We start from the raw sequence: 22,542 nt of genomic DNA, 5'->3' as shown, positions 1-22,542 counted from the left end.
ATATAAGATGATATATATATATATATATCTATATTATAACAATATGTGTTATTGAAGAACAAGAGAAAAGGAGAGAGAGGCGAGAAGGGGAAGAAATGATTTATCTTTTTGTTCTTGATTTTACTTCCAAAAAGAGCGAGTATACATATTTATACTAAGTAAGAATGCATAAAATAATAAGCAGCAAAGTCGGTAATTGAGTTAGATAATTATCCATTCTCAACATTCTTTCTTGATTATCCATCACTCCATTAACATATTACATATTGTTTCGTTAAAAATTTTATCACAGAAAAATCCAATAGAATAAAAACCATGAAAAAAAAAGTTCAGTAATACAACATTTCCCTGAAAAATGTATATAATCTTTTCTTTGTAGTCTCCCTTGGATATATGAGTTTTGACTTCTACGTCACTGGAATTATAATACTTTCTTTTGGTCTCTTGGATGTCTATTCTTTGTGTATTCTTTGATGCTTTGTTAAAAACCTCGTCATGGAAAAATCAATGGGACAAAAAAAAAGCATGGCAAGAAAAATAATGTATCCACACGCTTCGTCTTTTTCTTGAAGTATTGCTTTTGAAATGTTTATCTTTTTGCATTTTCATTTGCTGCCTCGTTAAAAATCTTTTCATAGAAAAACCCAATAGGATAAAAACCATGTTAAGGGAAAAGAAATGCAACCACACATATAATCACAATTTTCTCCCCCCTCCCCCCCCATGCAGCATCATTTTCAAGAGATGCATTCCAATTATATAAACCATTTTAGAATTTGTATAAGTAAAAATTCAGTGAACAAACTCATATGATCGTCTTATAATTTCTCGGATCATTGGACTTCTGGTCCATAGTTCAAGTCAGTCATGCTTTTTTCATGAAATATATTATCCTGAATTTTCAAGATTGTTCATTTCAAACTCTTCTTTTGATCGTTGTAACTTTGTTGATATGCCTTGAATCCTAGAGCGTAGAAGCATCCTGGCGTTGATGCGTGCAGATGCGTGCAGATGCGTGCAGGCTGCACGATCAATCATACAAGCTGCAGGATCAAGCATGCAGGATGCACGATCCAGCATGCAGCCTGCGTGATCAAACATGCTGGTTATTTGCAGCATATTAAGTTTATATGTTGTGTCTTGAGGTTGCGTGTGAATGTTTACATGCTGCTCGGTGAAGCTGATGTTGAGATCTACATGGTGTGTAAGCTGATGTTGAAGACTACAGCCTACGTGAGCAATGTAGAAGTCTGTGTGCACTTGGGCCGCTATTTCTGCATGAAGGTTCTTACATGGGTCTAAGTGAACGAGCCCAATTGCGATTAAGATTAACTAGGGGTTATGCAATAAATAACCATGTTAAACTAATCTATGATGTATTCTGAAACTTTCTATCTCCATAATAAAATCAGTCTCCTTTGCCCGGGGACGTAACCAACACATCGTTGGTGAACCATGTTAATTCTGTGTGCAATCTTTACGTTTACTGCTTTCTTCTTGCATCCGTTACAACAACCTGGTATCAGAGCTAGGTTATGGGAGTTTTCCGTGTCTGGTGAGAAGATGTCTAAAATAAACGTGAAGATCGACAAGTTCATAGGGAGAAACAGTTTCAGCCTCTGGTAAATCAAGATGCAAGCGTTGCTGAACCGACAAGGTTTGTGGGCGCCACTACTTAAAAATAACAAGGGTGATGCTGCTGAGATGGCAAGTCTGGAAGAGAAAGCACACGCACCAATTTTGTTGTGTCTTGCAGATGATATCATCGTTGAGGTTGCAAGTGAAACGACTGCGGCTGGATTATGGGTGAAGTTAAAGACGTTGTATATGAAAAAATCTCTAACGAACAAGCTGCTTCTGAAACAATGTCTTTTCGGATTAAGAATGCAGAAAGGTACGCAACTCAGGAATCATTTAGATCAGCTAAACATGTTACTACTAGAATTACATAGTATTGATGTTAACGTGGAGGATGAGGATGCTGTGCTGCTTCTGTTGGTATACTACCGCTATCATATGAGAACTTCATGCAATCGTTTATAGTCGATAAAGATACTGTATCTCTGGAAGAGATCCGATCATCCCTTCATAATAGAGATTTGCGACATCAGACATCTGGTACAATTGCAGATAATCAAGCTTCCAGGCTGCTTGTTAGTGGTGGAAATAGCAGGCAGAAGAATGTAAGAAGAACATTCTCGAAAGGTCCTAAATCAGATGATATCTGCAATTACTGTAAGGGAAAAGGACATTGGAAAACTGATTGTTCTAAGAAGAAGAAGCAATCCGCTTCTGCTGCTGTAGGTGACTGTGACATTGAGTCAGAAGGAGACATTGCACTGGCTGGGAATGAACACACACTTCCTTCTGATGTGTGGATCCTAGACACTAGAGCATCCTATCATATATGTCCAAGGAGAGAGTGGTTTTCCACATAGGAGCATGTAGATAATGACAGTATCAAGATGGCTAACATTTCTGCATGCAAAGTTGCTGGGATTGGATCAATCAACATTAGGACACATGATGGTAGATTCTCTACGTTGACCAATGTGAGACATGCTCCGTCTATGACAAAAAATTTGATATCTCTGAGTCTATTGGAGAGCAAGAATGTCAAGTATTCTGGTGGAGATGGAGTGTTTAATATCTGCAAGGGTTCTGACACGATCCTAAAGGGTGTCATACATGGTACCTTGTACGTCTTGCAAGGTTCCACGGTTACACGCTCAGCTAATGTTGCATCCTTGGAGATTCACAAGGAAGATATGACAAAGCTATGGCACATGAGGCTTGGTCATATGAGTGAAAGAGGAATGCAAATTCTGTCAAAGGAAAATGTTCTTGGTGGCTATGAAGTCAAGAGTCTAGAGTTTTGTGAACATTGTGTCTATGGAAAGCTTCACCGCAGCAAGATTCCGAAGGCCATTCATAGAACAAAAGGCACGCTGGATTATATTCACTCAGACTGTTGGGGTCCCTCTCGCGTGGAGTCTTTGGGAGGTCGCAGATATTTTGTATCCATGATTGATGACTACTCAAGAAAAACTTGGGTGTTCATGCTGAAGCACAAAAGTAAAGCTTTCAAGAATTTCAAGCAGTGGAAAGCCTTAGTGGAAAATCAAACAGGGAAGAATGTTAAAAGGTTGCAAACAGATAATGGCTTGGAGTTCTGTTCGTCATAGTTCACTCAATTCTGTATGGATGAAGGTGTTGCGCGTCATCACATAGTTAGAGATACACCTCAGCAGAATGGTGTAGTTGACGGATGAATCAGACGTTGATAGAAAGGGCGAGGTGCATTCAATAAACCTAATTTGTCTTATTAATAATTTCAAATTGATTTTGTAGTTCGAAGAAAACGGAGGAGAACTTCTTCTGATGACGAAGGTCTTCGCCGAAACCCATAAGAAGAAGAACGGCGAATTCACGGATCCTCGGGCCGAGGCAATCTACAACGCAGTATGTGCAAGGATCGAGGAGCGGCAGATGCAGTTCACGCAGCAGGCGCCTCCGACATCTCCCAGAGGTAGCTCGGTCTAGTCCACACCGACCTTGACGGTGGCAGAGATGTACCAGATCTTTGAAGAGGTAAGTTTAATTTACTTTATTTTTTTTCCCCATTTGGTTTAATTTTAACTATAGATAGTGTTTTACATGAGTTATCTACGTTTTTTCAGGTTGTCCCTTAGAAGAAAGGCATGGTATTAGGGATGAGATCCATCCATGATACCCCGATCGCTACGGCGACTGGTCATGTCCGAGCAGAGGATCCAGTCGTTATCTGCCAGGAGCTCCACCAGATGCGAACGCAGTATGAGACAAAGATCGACCAGTTGTACGGTTTCTTCAAGATTATGGGCGCCGACAACCCATTGCTCCAGGCACAGTTGGACAGGTTGCGGGCATCTGAAGTCGTCAGAGCATCTTCTTCATCTTCGAGGAGGCAATCACCGGTGTAGACGGACGAGGAGATGTTCCGGTCTCTCAGGATTGATCCTCTTAGAGCCGGGGATCAGGCGCCGGAAGCTTCCAACCGAAGAGCCGGCTAAGAAATTGCGGACCAAGATGGGGATACGGAGCGGGACGATGCGGGAATAGACGATATTAGTTTAGATTTAGATCTTTGATAGGTTTTTTTGTAATTAATATATTTTTTTTATTTTAAATTTTTATTTTAATTAAAATATTAATTTATTTTTTATTTCAATTAATATTTTAATTCGGATTTGTTTTCATTATAACGAAAACGTCGTATAATTGTCGTAATTTATTTATTATTTATTTAATAAATCATCGTAAAAAATATAAAACAGTACGACCCAATTACGATGATATATTCGTCGTATAATATACAACGTATTATACAATAAATATATGTCGGTGTTTTACGACGGTTTTACGTCGAACATAAAAAAAAACGACTGAATTACGATGAATCGTATATTATACGACGAACCTACATCGGTTGTTTACGACGATTTTACGTCGGTTAGGCTGAAAACCAAATCGATACAAATCGATGTAAAGTTGTCGTAATCATTACGACGCATTTACGACGATATTACAACGATTTTTAACCGTCCTAGATTTTATGACGATGAATTTATGACGGTTTAGAAACCATAGATAGTTCGTCGTAATAGGGGTTTTACAATCGAACTTAAGACGGTTTCGGCCGTTGTAAAAGGGTGTTTTTCTTGTAGTGCTTCACTCACGTGGTAATAGACCGTGCAACCAAAAACTTTCAGGTAAGTGTAGTCAGCAGGTTTACCTGTCCATATCTCAATTGGCGTTTTGCATTTAATACCTCTGTGTGGTAAATGATTTATCAAGTAACATGCAGTACTTACAGCCTCGGCCCAAAATTTTCTTTCTAATCCAGCATTTGAACTTATGTAAAACACTATCTATAGTTAAAATTAAACCAAATAAGAAAAAAATAAAGTAAAATTGAACTTACCTCTTTGAAGATCTGGTACATCTCTGCCACCGTCAAGGTCGGTGTGGACTAGACCGAGCTACCTCTGGGAGACGTCAGATGCGCCTGCTGCGTGAACTGCATCTGCCGCTCCTCGATCCTCGCACATACTGCGTTGTAGATTGCCTCGGCCCGACGATCCGTGAATTCGCCGTTCTTCTTCTTATGGGTCTCGGCGAAGACCTTCGTCATCAGAAGAAGTTCTCCTCCATTTTCTTCGACCTACAAAATCAATTTGAAATTATTAATAAGACAAATTAGGTTTATTGATAAAAAAAAACTTATTATTAAAAACTTACTATCATAAGTCGTCTCCCGGCGAAAGGAACCTGGCTAGAAGTGTGTGAAACGTTCTTTAGATTTCCCGCATCGTTAGTAGCGTTCCTGGAAATAAAAAATTATTAATTAGATTTGTAATTAAAAATATAATACTATATTATAAACACATATTAATTTAAATTTCAAACAAACATGGATGTGGAACACTTTGCGGCAACAATCTGGTTGTGCGGGGTCAACTAATGGCGCACCAGACCCTCCCAGACGGTATTGGCCATTGGCGCCGGCTTTGCCTTGTTGCTGTCGACCTCCCACTTCCGTTTCTAGTCGGAAACGGTGTTGTCGTCTTCACACGTTCATGTGCAGAAGTTCCCCAATGCCAGTTTTGCTACAAAAAAAGAGTTAGTAATTATAGTAAAAAAAATAAAAATAAAACAGTTCGTAATTTTAAATAACTTACCGCGAAACACTTGAACCAAGTGTCAATAATTGCCTGATCCAGCTTCTTTTAGTTGGTATGGGGTTGTACGAAGAACCCCTTGATGATGTCGGAAACGTTCCGACCAACTGCGTTATCGGTCGTAAACCTAGTCATTAAAAAATAATTTGGTTAGATATTTAAATTAGTTATAAATATAAATCATTTAAAAAAGTTTGTAAAAAAACGAAAATCGTACCAAAACGTCCCTGGAGCTTGATCCGGATCGAGTTTCTTCATACTAGCACGACCCAGTTGCCGTAGAAAATCCTCAACCGTAAATTGGGCATACGGTTCAGGCTGTATCGGGGCTGGAGCTGGTGCTGCTGGTTTTGCTGGTGGTGGTGGCAATGGAGGCGGTGCATGCTGTGGGATAACGACCGGTTGCAAAACCGTACGTTGTGTTCTCGAAGACTCCAGGATGGCGGACCCCGTAGCTGAGGTGGACGGAGCGGTAGCGTCCGGATCAACCATATCCCGGTAGTAGAACCTCTTGTTCCGGGGAGCTATTTGAATAATCTACAAAATTAAATTAAATATAATTACTAATTATATAATTTATTTCTAAATTTCGGGCCTATCTAAATTTCGAATCTAACTAATTCCCCTCATTATATCTATATAAGTATTAAAATTATAAACAGGAATATAAATTAAAATGAAAAAAACTTTTAAAAAATACAAAAGGTGGAGAGGAGAGAGAGGAGGGAGAGCTAGAGAGAGAGTGTGTTTGTAGAGAGAGAGAGAGAAGTGAGGAATAAGCGACGAAGGAGGAAAACTCACGTCCCTTATATAGATTTTACAACGATTTGGTTGTAAAACCAACATATTAGTGCATGACATGACACGACACGTGGCCTGCTCATAGCGTTTGAGCATTACGATGATTTTACGACGATTGTTCAACATACCGTCATAAAACCGTCGTAATACGCAGACATTTATACCCTCGACCTCAGATCTGGAGCTAATCCGGTGGCTGTCAGAGGTATGATCGTCATCAACATTACGACGGACGGTTTTACGACGGTTGAATGACTAGACGACGTAAAACCATCATAATATTACGACGATTTTCCGACTGTTTTACGATCTTATTTAAAAAAGTAACCAAACCCTAAATCTTTCAAAAGAATTATTGCATTAAGGACAATGCAAAGCTGATGTCAAACTATCATATCAGAAAAAGTTCATCACTTTATATGTATGACTGATTTGTTGAATGTGATAACAAATATTTCAAATATCCTATCTAATATATAACCATTTACTTACCATTTACAAAAACATGCATGAACTTGTAAATATGTATGAATTTTTTCAAATTTCTGATTTTTATCAGAATGAATTCTTTTCATATAAAATAAGATAACCTATCAAAAATATTGGTGAAATAGTTAAAAACCAATCAGATATAAAGGATTATAAATTTTGGAATTGACCGTTACAACGATTTTACGACAGGTTTCAAATTGCGTTGTAAAATCGTCGTAAAAGTACGACGAAGTTACGACTGATGGTCGTAAAGTCGTCGCAATACTCATATACTATTCATTCAGGGTATAAGGCCTAAACTGGGGTTTAGGGTTTACAAAAATTATCGTAAAACCGTCGTAATGGTTAAATTATAATTTAAAAAAAAAATCAAACAAATACAATTACAAATTACATAATAACAAACATTCCCTAAAACCATGCATGAAAATCAATCAGATTCATCTTCTTCTAGTTCTTCGTCACCATCAGCGTCATCTTCCGCCAAATCTTCATCATCGTCCTCGGTTTCATCAAACTCATCATCAGCTTCTTCTTCTGTATCATCGGGGAGATCTTCAACTTGCCTGTTCTGAGGGTCAACTAAGAAAATCTCCTCATCAACATTTGGTTCAGTCAAATCTACGCAAGTGTCCTGTTGCAGTGGAACATCCTCAACCCCTACAAAATTACCCCTCGAAGCCACTTTAACTACTGCTAACCATGAGATTCCCGTTGCTCGAACTCGGGGGTATGGCAGAAATGTGACCTGTTCCGTTTGAGAAGCTAATATAAATGGCTCAAACCTGTTGTACCGTCGTGATTTGTTCACGTCAACAACTCCAAATTTGTTTAGTCGTACTCCTCTTCCAACAGTTGGATCAAACCAGTCACATTTGAAGAGAACAGTTTTCAGCGTTAACAATCCAGGATACTCCACTTCAATTATTTCTTGCAGAACTCCATAAAAATCTATTTCACCCTTCACACAAACTCCATAGTTAGTTGTCGTCCGCTTTGCACCGTGACTGTATGTGTGAAAAACATAGCTCCGAGTGAAATACATGGAGGCTGTTGTTATTTTTTCTATTGGACCTAGGAGTAACTCATGGAACCATATTGGAAATTCATCTGGATCATTCGGGTCCACCTAATCAGAAAAAATATTGCTTTAATTTCTTGGTTTTGCAAATATGCCTTCAACCATGTTGGATATCAAAGTTTTTTTAATTTATATTTTATATGTACTTGCGCTTTTAACCACTGGGCATAGTGTTAATCTCTATGATCATTGATTTCAGTTTCAGAAACCCCGCAGATGCATTCTTTAACCTCGTCAACGAATGTGCTGCAAAAAAAACTAATAATTAAGACCGACTGATTTATATATATATATAGTGAAAAAGATATACCTCTCGTACGATGATAACTCTTCGCAGTTTAGCAGGATATATGTATGTGCACTGTGATAATCTTTTTCATTGGACCACCAAACTTCCTTCACTTTTCCACTAAGACGTCCGATCGGCGAGAATATGTCAGGTACACCCTCAACTGCATATATTTGGCCAAGTCCTCCATCATCATATCTACGAATAGCTCTTTTGCGTGTTCGTACTTTTGGTGCAAAATAGTACGAATTGAAGTGCGAAGTCTCTTGCGTCAAACTTCCCGCCACAATTGGACCTTCCACTTTAGCTAGGTTTTTGGCTTTACCCTTAAGATGCTTCATGAAACGCTCGAACGGATACATCCACCAATACTGAACCGGTCCACCGAGCTCTGCTTCATGAGGGAGATGAACAGGAAGATGTTCCATAACATCAAAAAATGATGGCGGGAAGAACTTTTCCAAATTGCACATCAAGATTATAATATTCTATGCCAGTTGTGTTGTTACATCAGCTGATAATGTTTGTGTACTAAGATCCCGGAAAAAAGCACCAATGCCTTCATATGTACATATACATAATATTAGATAAAATTTTAATATGTACAAAGTATAATAGGAATAGCTAGAGTGTAGTTAAGTAGTAATTATTTTACTTCCAACAGCTTCATGGACATTTTTGGGCAAGAGTTCAGCAAATGCAAATAGAAATAATCGTTGCATAAACATGTGGCAGTCATGACTTTTCATCCCTGCAAACTTTACTCCCTTCTCAACAGATTTAGAAAGATTAGAAACATACCCATCAGGAAACTTAACGTCAGATGAAACCCATTTGAACAATGCTGACTTCTGATTTGCACTCAACTGAAATACAAGAACTGGTGCTTTCCTGTTTCTCAGTATATGCAACTCACTTCTGTTGCATAAATCAGGCAAGTCCAATCTTGACTTACCATTGTCTTTTGTTCTTCCTGTTACGTTCATAACTGTATGGATGATGTTATCAAAAACGTTTTCTCAATGTGCATGACATCAAGATTGTGTCTGAGCAGATGATCTTTCCAATAGGGTAGTTGCCAAAAATACTTTTCTTGTGCCAATTATGATGAACTCCATAACCTTCAGGCATATTTGCAGGAGTTGCCAGTTTCCCCCACGCATTACTGTTTCCTCTGCCCTCTAATGCTCGATTTGCGCATGTATATCAGCTCCTGTTAAATTTAGGGGTGGAGGGACACATACACTTTTTTTCTTCCTAAATAACCTCTTATTCCTCCGATATGGATGATTATCCGGTAAAAACCTGCGGTGACAATCAAAACAACACGTTTTTCTACCATGTTTTTGCTGAAACGCATCAGTTTGATCAAGACAATAAGGACAAGATAACCTCCCATGTGTAGTCCATCCTGATAGCATACCATAAGCGGGGAAATCGCTTATTATCCACATAAGCGCAGCCCCCAGAGTAAAAATTTTCCCGTTGAATAGTCATATGTGCGAACGCCGCTATACCATAACTGATTCAACTCATGTATGAGTGGCTGCAGAAATACATCGAGAGTTCGCTTCTGATGGTTGGGACATGGAACGAAAATACTAAAGGAAAAGAAATTCCTTTGCATGCCCATATCTGTAGAAAGGTTATAAAGAGTTAAGATTACTGGCCAATGAATATTGTCTACCAGACATACCAAATGGACTAAAATTATCAGCGCACAGACCAAGATAGACATTCTGTTTGAACTTAGCAAAATCTGGGTATACCGTATTGAAGTGTTTCCATGCCTTTGCATCTGATAGATGAACAACTTCTCCAATCATTGATGCAGCTGTCCTTTCAGATTGATAAAGCCGTTTCAATCTATCAGTTATAGGGAGATACCACATACGTTGGTACGGTATCCTTTTACGCCCACCAGTTTGTGGCCTGTATCTTGGTTTTTGGCAAAATCGACATTCCTCTAGCTGATCATCATCTTCCCAGAAAATCATACAATTGCCAACACATACATCTATCATCTCAGAAGGTATACCAAGACTCAAATCAACTTCTGTTTCATAGTATGTTGCCGCTGCCAAGTTATCCTCCGGTAGATACTCTTTCAGAAGATCAGCCCAATCATCCATGCAAACCTCAGCCAGGTTATGATATGTTTTAATTGACATCATCCTAGCTGCCAACGATAATTTAGACAGACTTTCTCTACATCCTTCGTAAATTGGCTGATTAACATTGTCTAACAAATCATAAAATCGTTTGGCATCTACATTAGGTTCCTCAACAACATTACCAGTATGCGTTTCATGAAATGCATCAGTCACCATCTCATGCATCCTATCATAATCTAGACCTTTATCAGATTGATACTGATTACTGATGACCATAATATGATTCATCAAAATCAATATGACTTTGATAATTACTACTACTACCAGCATTTCCATGAGTATTACTGCCATATCCTTCTCCATGTAGATACCAAACAAAATATTGCGGCATAAACCCTCTATTTAATAAATGCGTCCACACGGTTTTGGTTAGTGTATACCTTGTATTCTTGCATTTCAAACAAGGACAAAACATATTTTTGCTTTCTTTCGTTCTCTCCAGATTTGTGGCCTGATACATGAATATTTCTAACCCATTCTTGAATTCTTCTGTCAACGCCCCATCTGAATCTTTACGCATATATATCCAGCTTCTTAGCTCGTATATAGACATCTTGAAAATAACTCAAAAAAACTATCTCTCTCTATTGCTTAGATAATATAAGAAACAGTCTCTTGTGTCACGTGTAGCCGCGTGAATGGAGAAATCTTTTTATATTATTACTTCTTTTTTCAAAGAAATTACTACTCATTTGGGTTTCCAGCAATGGACAACCCAATATATCAGGTTTTAAAATACTATAACAAGGTTTAAGAGACCTAAAGTGGGTCTCCAGGATGCTGATCCTCTTATGTTTGAATGATGATGTGTTGTGAATGAAAGAAGAAATGAAGATGTATTTATAATAAAATTTTGGACTTTACGATGCTTTAACGACAATTTTTTTACATCGCTTTTACATTGCTTTTACATCCAACCTTCATATTACGACGATTTTACGTCGATTGTGCGATAAAATATTTCATCGACATTAGTTAGGTGAACATGTTTTTAATGTTCTTCACCTACCTTCTTTGTCAACGTAAAATCATCGTAACTGTACTTCGGATTTTAATAGTCGTATATTCATCGTAACGTTACATCCAATTTACGACGATTTTGCATTAAATATCAAATCTCTCTTTATCGATGTATAATCGTCGTAAAGCGTCGTAAGTTATATGTCGAAGTTACGATAATTTGTTTTTACGACGGTTTTACGACATTTTGTTTTTTTCCTCGTAAAATCATCGTAAAATTGTTGTATATTTGCGACGATTTATAAACTGTCATAACAGACCGTTGGAAAACGATTGTTTTCTTGTAATGAATGCAAGCTTGAGCCAACAACAAAGAAGAGAATATTTGTGGGCTATGGAGATGGAGTCAAAGGATACAGGACCTGGTCTCCATCAGAAAAGAGAGTTATTACAAGCAGAAATGTAGTATTTGATGAAAGTTCTATGCTGAGATTCTCAGCAGAGCCTACGATTTCCGTAGAGAGTGGTAGTGTTAACAAGCAGGTGGGGCAGGAGGTTGAAGGTGAAGAGAGCGATCTGCAGCAACACGAAGAGGGTCAAGGGAAACAAGTAGAAGACGTTCAACCAGAACCGACTCTATCAGAAACTGAACCATCTGGAACTACAACACGCAGTATTGCGAAAGACAGACCAAAGAGGATATGAGTTGGACCGCCAGTGAGATATGGTTTTGAAGATATGGTCGGATATGCACTACATGTCGCTGAATAGGTGGATACTTATGAGCCTTACACGTACAGAGAAGCCATATCATGTATTGATGCTGAAAAATGGGTATCTGCAATGGAAAATGAGATGCTGTCTTATGATAAGAATCAGACATGGGATGTAGTCGCACGACCACCAGAGAGAAAGATTGTTACTTGCAAGTGGATTTGCAAAATAAAAGAAGGGATATCACCTACAAAAGGAGTCAAGTACAAAGCTCGGGTTGTTGCGAGAGGTTTCAGTCAAAGAGAAGGAGTTGACTACAATGAGATTTTTTCACCAGTAGTCAGACTCATTTCAATCAGAGCGCTGCTTGCAATAGTGACACGTCAGGATCTGGAGCTTGAACAACATGATGTGAAGACTGCTTTTCTTCATGGAGAGTTGGATGAAGAGATATACATGACTCAACCAGAGCGTTTCAAAGTTCCAGGGAAGGAAGAATATGTTTGTAAGTTAAGAAAATCGTTGTATGGTCTTAAGCAGTCTCCCAAACAGTGGTATAAGAGATTTGACTACTAGTTAGGATAAGCGAGCTACATGAACAAGTTGGGATATATCAGGAGCCTTTATGATTGTTGTGTCTACTACAGCAAACTAAAAGATGGATCATATATTTATATGGTGCTTTACGTGGATGAAATGCTGATAGCTGCAAGTAAGATGTGTGACGTTCAGAAGCTGAAGGATCTGCTTAGCTTCGAATTTGAGATGAACGATCTGGGTGCAGCAAAGAAAATTATAGGAATGGAAATCTTTAGAGACAGAAAACAGAAGAAGCTTTTCTTGTCGCAGAAAACCTACATCGAAAAGGTTTTAGCAAGGTTTGGAATGTCTTCAGCTAAACCTATTGACACTCCAACCGCAGCAAACGTTCATCTCACTATATTTTCCATTCAGTCTGAAGAAGAAATCGAGTATATGTCTCGAGTTCCTTATGGTAGCGCTGTTGGAAGTCTGATGTATGCTATGGTTTGCACACGCCAAATTTAGCACATACAGTCAGTATTGTTAGCAGGTTCATGGGGCATCCAGGAAAGGTACTCTGGCTGCCTGTAACGCGGATTTTTCAATACCTTAGAGGTACATCTGATGTTAATGTATGTTATGGTTTGCACACGACCAAATTTAGCACATGCAGTCAGTATTGTTAGCAGGTTCATGGGGCATCCAGGAAAGGTACACTGGCTGGCTGTAACGCGGATATTTCAATACCTTAGAGGTACATCTGATGTTGGTCTTATATATGAGGGTGAGAGTCCGTGTCAGGTGACAGACTATTCTGATTCTGATTTTGGTGGAGATGTAGATAGCAGGAGATCAATGACAGGCTATGTATTCACTCTAGGTGACTCTGTTTTTAGTTGGAAAGTGACACTACAGCCTACGATGACTTTGTCTACTATTGAAACAGAGTAAATGGCGTTGACAGAAGCAGCTAAAGAAGGTATCTGGTTAAAGGGACTGGTTAGTGATCTGGGTATGCAGCATGATCAGGTTATCGTATACTGTTACAGTCTGAGTGTGATTTGTCTAACTAAAGAACAAGGTCATCATGAAATAACCAAGCACATTGACGTAAGGTATCACTTTCTTAGAGGTGAGAAAAGAATCAATGTGAGAAAGGTAGGAACTGCTGATAATCCTGCGGATATTTTCACGAAGGCAGTTCCTCAAAACAAGTTGAAACATTGTTTGCACTTGCTGAACATCACAAGCTGTTAATCTGATCCGAGTGGACGTCTGGCTCCGCAGGAGCATCTAAGCCCGGTGAAGGGCGTCTGGCTCCGTAGGAGCATCTGAGTCCAGTTATGGACGTCTGGTCCAAAAGAAAGTCTGATTTTCTGATTGTTGAAACATCTGGCACATCTAGCACATTAAGTGTGCATGTTTGGCATTCTGAGGCAAAGGAGAGGTTTGGTACATCTGGCACTATGATGGTGCATCTGATACATCTGTCTGTAGGATTCAAGTTAAGGTGGAGATTTGTTGATACGCCTTGAATCCTAATGTGTAGAAGCTTTCTAGAGGATTCAAGTCAAGGTGGAGATTTGTTGATATGCCTTGAATCCTGGAGCATAGAAGCTTCCTGGCATTGATGCATGCAGATGTGTGCAGGCTGCACGATCAATCATACAGGCTGCATGATCAAGCATGCAGGATGTACGATCCAGCATGCAGCCTGCGTGATCAAGCATGCTGGTTACTTTTAGCATGTTAAGTTTACATGCTGTGTCTTGAGGTTGTGTGTGTATGTTTACATGCTGCTCGCTGAAGCTGATGTTGAGATCTACATGCTGTGTAAGCTGATGTTGAAGACTACAGCCTGCGTGAGCAATGTAGAAGTCTGCGTGCACTTGGACCACTATTTCTGCATGAAGGTTCTTACATGGACCTAAGTGAACGATCCCAATTGCGATTAGGGTTAAATAGGATTTATGCTATAAATAACCGTGTTAACCTAATCTCTAATGTATTCTGAAACTTATGTCTCTGTAATAAAATCAGTCTCCTTTGCCTGTGGACGTAGCCAACACATCGTTGGTGAACCACGTTAATTCTGTGCGCAATCTTTACGTTTACTGTTTTCTTCTTGCATCCGTTACAACAAACATGACCAAAGAATTTTTTTCAGATGCTTTAGGCATCTTTGATCCTTCTGGAATTTTTACCAATACATTACTGAATGTGATTACATTCATGACTGAGGAACATCAATTTCCAGTCTTTGAGAAAAAATTTGTGCCACAAACTGGACTTTATATCTTATGACTTCATTGTTCTCATTGTTTTTAAACAACAACCTATTTGATCTCGAATGACATTACAACTTCAGGTATAATGACCATAAGTCTAAAGATATTTTTTTTATTGATTCTTCTGGAATCTTTTCATTTTGTTCTCTAATTTTCTTTCTCTTCTGGAGTATTATAGTGTCCATCATCCTCCCCCTTTTTAACTGAACCTTGAGTTCATTTACTCTACTCTGATGAATTTTGTTTTTTAGAAACAATAATTTTTGTGGAGTACTTCGAAGTTATATGAATTTTAAGTTCATTATATTTTTGTAGGGAGGATCAGAGAGCATTTTCTCTAAAACTGCCTAATGGAGTATGTTAGATCTTGCTGGGATCTTTAGAGATGCGATGTCAATTGGGATACCTGCAAAACCAACTAAACCAACTACGAGGTTTCTAAAATCAAATTCACTTACTTGGATATAATTTGGGGACTGCTTAAAGAAATCAAACAACCATATCTAATGAACTCTTTCCACCAAAAATGGTGATCGCTTATGATGGTCTCACTTTTATTCTATTTTTGTTAAAACATGCTATATGTGAAAAACTTCTGGTCTTATCATATAAATTATTAATAATATTTGATACTATTATTATACGGAGATGGTTTAAACCAGTTGTGTTATATATTAATATACTTTGGATTTACTATCTTAAACAATTCTTGCCATCTTTATGCATGTCTCCATCATGTATTTTTTTAAAATGTTTCGCTCTGCTAGAGCATTTTGTTCTTTTAGAACATCTAACTCTTCTGAAGCGTTTTGCTTATCGGGAGCGTTTCGCTCTTCTGGAGTTTTACCATCTTTAAATTTTTCTCTTCAAGAGTGTTTAGTTCTTCAAGAACTTCTATTTTTTCATGAGTTTCTAACTCTTGCAGAGCTTTTAACTCTGCCGAACTTTTAATTTTTCTGTAGTTTTCAGCTCTTCTAGAGCTTCTAGCCTTCTGAACCTCTAACTCTTTCAGAGCTTTTAATTCATGAAACTTACAGAAATTTTAACTCATCAGGAGCTTTTTAGCTCTTGTAAAACTTTCAAAACTTTTTAGCTTTTTTGGAGCTTTTAGTTTCACAACATTTTAACTCTTTCGGGAAGTTCTGAATTTCAATTTCTATAACCATATTGTAGTCAATAAAATAAATTATATAATTACACATAAAGAAATAACTAAACAGAAATTTAATAATAACTACATGTAATCAGTTAGTATATGTGTTAATCATCTTTTTAGACGAAAGTTATTAAACAGTTCTTCAGAAATGTCTTCATGTATATCTTCTGGATATTATTTTCATATAATTCTTTTAAAAAACTTTCATGCCTTCTGGACATTTTTTTTTCATTCAGTTCTTCAAGAACTTTTCTTATATGTTTTGTAGACATTTTTTTCTTTCAAATGGTTCTTCTGGAACCTTTCATAAATGTCTTCGGGATATTTTTTATATGGAGGCCATGATCTGATGACACATCTACCATATAATCATAAACCAACCACGTATTTGATATGAGGAGACATAGTGATATGATCAAGACCAGCTTAGGAACTTAGGAGATTAAAGGAGAACAAGGAGAGCCTGAACCAGAATCGAATGAAGACCAAGAGCAGCTGAAACCCGAGGAAGCAAGTATAGACGAAGACAAAGACTTGCATATTCCGATTGGTCCAATGACGAGATCAAGAGCAATGAAGTTCAAGCAAGCTTTCCACAAGCTACTACACATCATTCAGGGAAATCTTAAGTGTGCTAATCCAACTACATTAGTTGTGATACAAGCCACTTAAGAGTTCATCGAGAGAGGTGTTGTGACTTGTGCTCTTTTTCCCTTCGTTTGGTTTTGTCCCAATTGGGTTTTCCAAACAAGGTTTTTAATGAGGCTTGTTCACAACACTTTTACAAAAGGTCTCTTGATGAAAACTTAGCCCATTTCGTTCACCAGATGCGATCAAGGAAGAGAGGAGCCTATTTTCAAATTCAAACTAGTCTAAGTCTTAGTCATTGAGTCTTTAAGTCATCTTAGTTGTCTTTGTTATTTCCTATGTGTTCGAGACTCTATATGTATTGCTCTTGTCTTTCTTTTCAATCTATCAAACCTTTTATTTCTAAAACTCTCTCTAAATCGGTTGATCACCAGCTTGAGTAGTGAATTTGGATAATATCCTTTCATTACAAGCACTTTTATTTCTGTTGATAGTCTAAGAGATCTTTCATCTCTCTTAGAAGTGTCAAGGCGTCTTCCCCAAGTTATACCATATTTCATCATTTCATATTCATTCCCTTCCTTCCGCAACACCTCAAACCATCAAATTTCGAGATCACAATCGTTGGAGAGTAGTCCAGGGCTTGATCCTCACCTAGGATCATATCAAGTGGTATCAGAGCAAATCTCCAAACCCAGGTTGTGTCTTTTCGTGTTTAACGATTTTATGACTTTTCGTATTCTATTTTGATCGTGACAATTTGTGTGAAACTAGTCGGATCGTGCTCTCTAGCATCTGATCTCTCTAGTTTATATTACAAGTCATCCAGAATTTCAAAGAATTTTCATAGAAAGAATTAGGGTTTCTAAAAGTCCGATTGTCGTATCATGTTCTGTATCGAATTTGATCAATTTTTAAACTAGCATGTGTATTCTTCGAGCTCTTTTACTGGTTCTTTTACTTGTCATCTGAACAGGTACAATGGAGGAATCGGCTCATGAGAAAGAAGACCCCGCAAACCCAAGCGGATCGACAAACAAACTTATGATGGATGCTATGATGACTCAAATGATGTCTCTCATGCGGCGGGAGTTTGAAAGTATGAGATCTGACATGGAGAAGATGGTTTCGGACAAACCAAGAAAGAGCAGTGACCATTCGGCTTCGGAGCAATACTACAGCAACTCCTCTAGAGCTCGTTCATCAAGAAGAAGAGTAAGCGATAGAGAAGAAAGAAAGCAAAGGTCTAGCGTTCCTATGGGCAGCCTCAAGCTCACGATTCCTGAATTCAGAGGCACAGCTGATCCGGAAGAGTATTTGGAGTGGGAAAAGAAGATTGAACTTGTTTTTAACTGCCGAGACTACACCACCGAGCACAAGATAAAGCTGGCCCCAACAGAGTTTAAAGACTATGCCCTAAGTTGGTGGGATAACCTAGTTACAACCAAAAGAAGAATCGGAGAAGATCCCATCGAATCATGGAACCAATTGAAGGCGATCATGAGACGAAGATTTGTACCAAGTCATTACCACAGAGAACTGCATTTCAAACTCAGAAGTTTAACCCAAGGAAGCCGATCTGTAGAAGAATACTACAAGGAGATGGAAACTCTCATGATGAGAGCTGATATTCGTGAAGACATGGAAGCAACGATGGCTAGATTCATGGGGGGATTAATTAGAGAAATTCTTGATCGATTAGAGGTGCATCACTACGTGGAACTAGAGGAACTGTTGCACAAGGCTATTATGTTAGAGAAACAGCTCAAGAGAAGAAACTATAAACCTAGCTACGGATCCAACAAGCCAAGTTTTCAGAAGGATGAGAAAACGAGTTTCCAAAAAGAGTTTAAGCCATTCTTCAAGTCTAAGGGTGAAGAACAGGGCGTCAAAGGAAAAGAAGTGGTGACTACCTCCAAGAATAGAGATATTCAGTGTTACAAGTGCAAGGAGTATGGTCACTATGCGAGTAGCTGTTCCAACAAGAAGATAATGATCATTAAAGAGAATGGAGAAGTGGAAACTGAAGAAGAACAGTCTGAAGATGAGGAACAAATAGAGATGCCTGCTCGAGGAGAACTATTGGTAACTAGAAGGACTCTGAATGTTCAAACCAAGACCGAGGGAAACGAGCAAAGGGAAAATTTATTTCACAACCGATGTATGGTGCAAGGAAAAGTATGCAGCTTAGTAATAGATGGTGGAAGCTGTACTAACGTGGCTAGTGAGTCTATGGTGGAAAAATTAGGTTTGAAACTAATGAAGAGGCCGAAACCTTACAAGCTACAATCGCTGAATGAGGCTGGAGAAATGGAGGTCAAAAATCAAGTTATGGTGCCAATATCGATAGGCAAATACCAGGATGAGATTCTGTGTGATGTATTGCCTATGGATGCGGGGCATATCTTACTTGGAAGACCATGGCAATCAGATAGAAGGGTTATGCACGATGGTTTCACAAATCGTTATTCCTTTGACTATCACGGCAAGAAAACTACTTTGGTTCCCTTAACTCCTCAAGAAGTTCAGCAGGACCAGATCGCTATGAAGAAGAACAAAGTGCAAACCACCTCTACAAACTCTCTATCAACGAGCCTCATGATCACCAAACCAAAGGGAAGTCAACTCCCAAACTATTTACTAGTTTTCAAAGAATGCTTTAACCTAAATATGCCTACGCAGGTTATTCCTAGCAAGATAATATTACTTTTGCAGGAATTCAAAGACGTATTTCCAGAGGAGAATCTGCAGGGCTTACCACCAATAAGAGGCATTGAGCATCAGATTGACTTTATACCCGGAGCCTCACTTCCGAACAAACCAGCCTATAGGACTAATCCTTTGGAGACCAAAGAGCTTCAAAAGCAAGTCACCGAGCTCATGAACAAAGGACACATTCGTAAGAGCATGAGTCCATGCGCAGTACCTGTTTTACTTGTTCCAAAGAAAGATGGCAGCTGGAGAATGTGTGTAGATTGCAGAGCCATCAATAATATCACGGTGAAATATCGACACCCTATACCTAGATTAGATGACATGCTTGATGAATTACATGCTTCTAGCATCTTTTCTAAGGTAGATCTTAAGAGTGGATATCACCAGATTAGAATGAAAGAGGGTGATGAATGGAAAACTGCTTTTAAGACTAAACAAGGCCTATACGAATGGTTAGTCATGCCCTTTGGATTAACTAATGCACCTAGCACGTTTATGAGATTGATGAATCATGTTCTTAGAGCTTATATAGGTCATTTTTTTGTGGTATACTTTGATGACATTTTAATTTACAGCAAAAGCTTAGATGAACATGTGGAGCATCTTAGAAAGGTTTTAGAAGTGCTTAGAAAGGAGACCTTGTATGCGGACTTAAAGAAATGCACTTTTGGAACAGATAACCTTGTCTTTTTAGGTTTTGTTGTGAGTGCAGATGGAATCAAGGTTGATGAGGACAAGATCAAAGTTATTAAAGACTGGCCGAGTCCAAAGTCTGTTAGTGAAGTAAGAAGCTTTCATGGACTTGCGGGTTTCTATAGAAGATTTGTCAAGGACTTTAGCACTCTAGCGGCTCCCCTCACTGAGGTTATCAAGAAAAACGTGGGATTCAAATGGGAACAAGATCAAGAAGAGGCATTTCAAACTTTGAAGGATAAGCTTACTCATTCCCCGGTGCTTTCTCTCCCTGACTTTACTAAAACTTTTGAGATAGAATGCGATGCCTCAGGTATTGGTATTGGTGCTGTTCTTATGCAGGAAAAGAGGCCTATTGCATTCTTCAGTGAGAAACTTGGAGGAGCTACACTGAATTACCCTTCATATGACAAGGAGCTGTATGTGCTTGTGAGAGCTCTCCAAACATGGCAACACTATCTCTGGCCTAAAGAATTCGTCATTCACACTGACCATGAGTCCCTCAAGTATCTAAAAGGCCAACAGAAGCTGAACAAAAGACATGCTAAGTGGATCGAGTTCATCGAGACTTTCCCATATGTCATCAAGTACAAGAAAGGTAAAGATAATGTGGTAGCCGATGCATTGTCTCGCAGGTATGTTCTCTTGAACTCTTTAGAGACCAAACTGCTCGGTTTTGAACACATTAAGAGTCTATATCCTACTGATGCTGATTTTAAAGATATATATGCTTCGTGTGAGAAGTTTGGTAGTGGGAAATAGTATAGAGCTGATGATTTCCTGTTCTTTGAAAACCGTCTATGTGTGCCTAACTCTTCTGTTCGAGATCTTTTTGTCAAAGAAGCTCACGCAGGTGGACTAATGGGTCACTTTGGCGTTGCCAAAACTCTAAGTACAGTCCAAGAACACTTTTATTGGCCACATATGAAGAAAGGCATCGAGAGGGCATGTGAACGATGTGTTACTTGCAAGCAAGCTAAGGCTAAGAAACAACCCTACGGTTTGTATACTCCTTTGCCTATTCCTTTGCATCCATGGCACGATATTTCTATGGACTTTGTAGTTGGATTGCCTAGGACCAAGACAGGTAAGGATTCTATCTTTGTGGTTGTAGATAGGTTCTCTAAAATGGCTCATTTTATTCCATGTAATAAGACCGATGATGCCATGAATGTTGCTAACTTGTTCTTTAGAGATATCGTACGATTGCATGCCATGCCTAGAACTATAGTTTCTGATAGAGATACTAAGTTCCTTAGTTTCTTTTGGAAAACTCTCTGGTCTAAGCTAGGAACTAAACTGCTTTTCTCTACCACATGTCATCCGCAATCTGACGGTCAAACTGAAATAGTTAATAGAACTTTGTCCACCTTGTTGCGTGCATTGATTAAAAAGAATCTTAAAACTTGGGAAGAATGCTTATCACATGTAGAATTCGCCTATAATCATGCTAAGCATTCTGCATCTCAGTTCTCACCATTTGAAATCGTTTACGGATTCAATCCTACTTCACCTTTGGATCTAATGCCTTTACCTTTGAGTGAAAGAATTAGCTTAGATGGAAAGAAAAAGGCAGAGCTAGTGAAAAAGATCCATGAGAAGGCGCGCATAACATTGAGAATAAAACTAAGTACTACGCCAAGCATGCAAACAAGAACCGAAAGGAGATGGTCTTTGAAGAAGGAGACATGGTGTGGATTTACTTAAGGAAAGACAGATTTCCCAATGAAAGAAAGTCTAAGCTTATGCCGCGAATCGATGGACCTTTCAAGATTGTCAAGAAGATCAATAACAATGCCTATCAGCTGGACTTTCAAGGTAAGTATTCTGTGAGTTCGAGCTTCAATGTTCCTGACTTAGTTCCTTTTCTTGCAGAAGAAACAGATTTGAGGACAAATCCTTTTCAAGTGGGAGAGGATGATATGATCAAGACCAGCTTAGGAACTGAGAAGATTGAAGGAGAACAAGGAGAGCCTGAACCAGAATCGAATGAAGACCAAGAGCAGCTGAAACCCGAGGAAGCAAGTATAGACGAAGACAAAGACTTGCATATTCCGATTGGTCCAATGATGAGATCAAGAGCAATGAAGTTCAAGCAAGCTTTTCACAAGCTACTACACACCATTCAGGGCAATCTTAAGTGTGCTAATCCAACTACATTAGTTGTGATACAAGCCACTTAAGAGTTCATCGAGAGAGGTGTTGTGACTTGTGCTCTTTTTCTCTTCGTTTGGTTTTGTCCCAATTGGGTTTTCCAAACAAGGTTTTTAATGAGGCTTGTTCACAACACTTTTACAAAAGGCCTCTTGATATGATCCTAGGTGAGGATCAAGCCCTGGACTACTCTCC

The 22,542-nt window shown here is 38.7% G+C and overlaps 1 protein-coding gene across 1 annotated transcript; it reads left to right on the top strand.

Annotated features, from left to right (window-relative positions):
* Window positions 1-13,704: 13,704 nt before the first annotated feature.
* LOC112084532 lies at window positions 13,705-22,376 on the top strand. Its single transcript, XM_024153681.1, has 7 exons — window positions 13,705-13,765; window positions 17,762-19,224; window positions 19,501-19,753; window positions 20,195-20,828; window positions 20,961-21,733; window positions 21,880-22,011; window positions 22,069-22,376. The coding sequence occupies exons 1-7, from the start codon at window positions 13,705-13,707 to the stop codon at window positions 22,374-22,376; spliced, it is 3,624 nt and encodes a 1,207-aa protein (XP_024009449.1).
* Window positions 22,377-22,542: the final 166 nt, after the last annotated feature.

The sequence above is a fragment of the Eutrema salsugineum genome, unplaced genomic scaffold (genome assembly GCF_000478725.1).
Source record: "Eutrema salsugineum unplaced genomic scaffold, Eutsalg1_0 scaffold_4, whole genome shotgun sequence".
NCBI lineage: Eukaryota > Viridiplantae > Streptophyta > Magnoliopsida > Brassicales > Brassicaceae > Eutrema > Eutrema salsugineum.
Note: the sequence above shows the minus strand (reverse complement) of the source record. Positions and strands in the feature narration are given on the sequence as shown.

What these genes read in the sequence shown, in the direction of transcription:
- LOC112084532 (XM_024153681.1), top strand. Translation starts at nt 13,705, where the DNA reads ATGGCGTTGACAGAAGCAGCTAAAGAAGGTATCTGGTTAAAGGGACTG. An exon ending in AGATGGCAGCTGGAGAATGT is followed by an intron (nt 19,754 to 20,194) that starts GTGTAGATTGCA and finishes TTGTCTTTTTAG; the next exon opens with GTTTTGTTGTGAGTGCAGAT. An exon ending in GCCGATGCATTGTCTCGCAG is followed by an intron (nt 20,829 to 20,960) that starts GTATGTTCTCTT and finishes GAAATAGTATAG; the next exon opens with AGCTGATGATTTCCTGTTCT.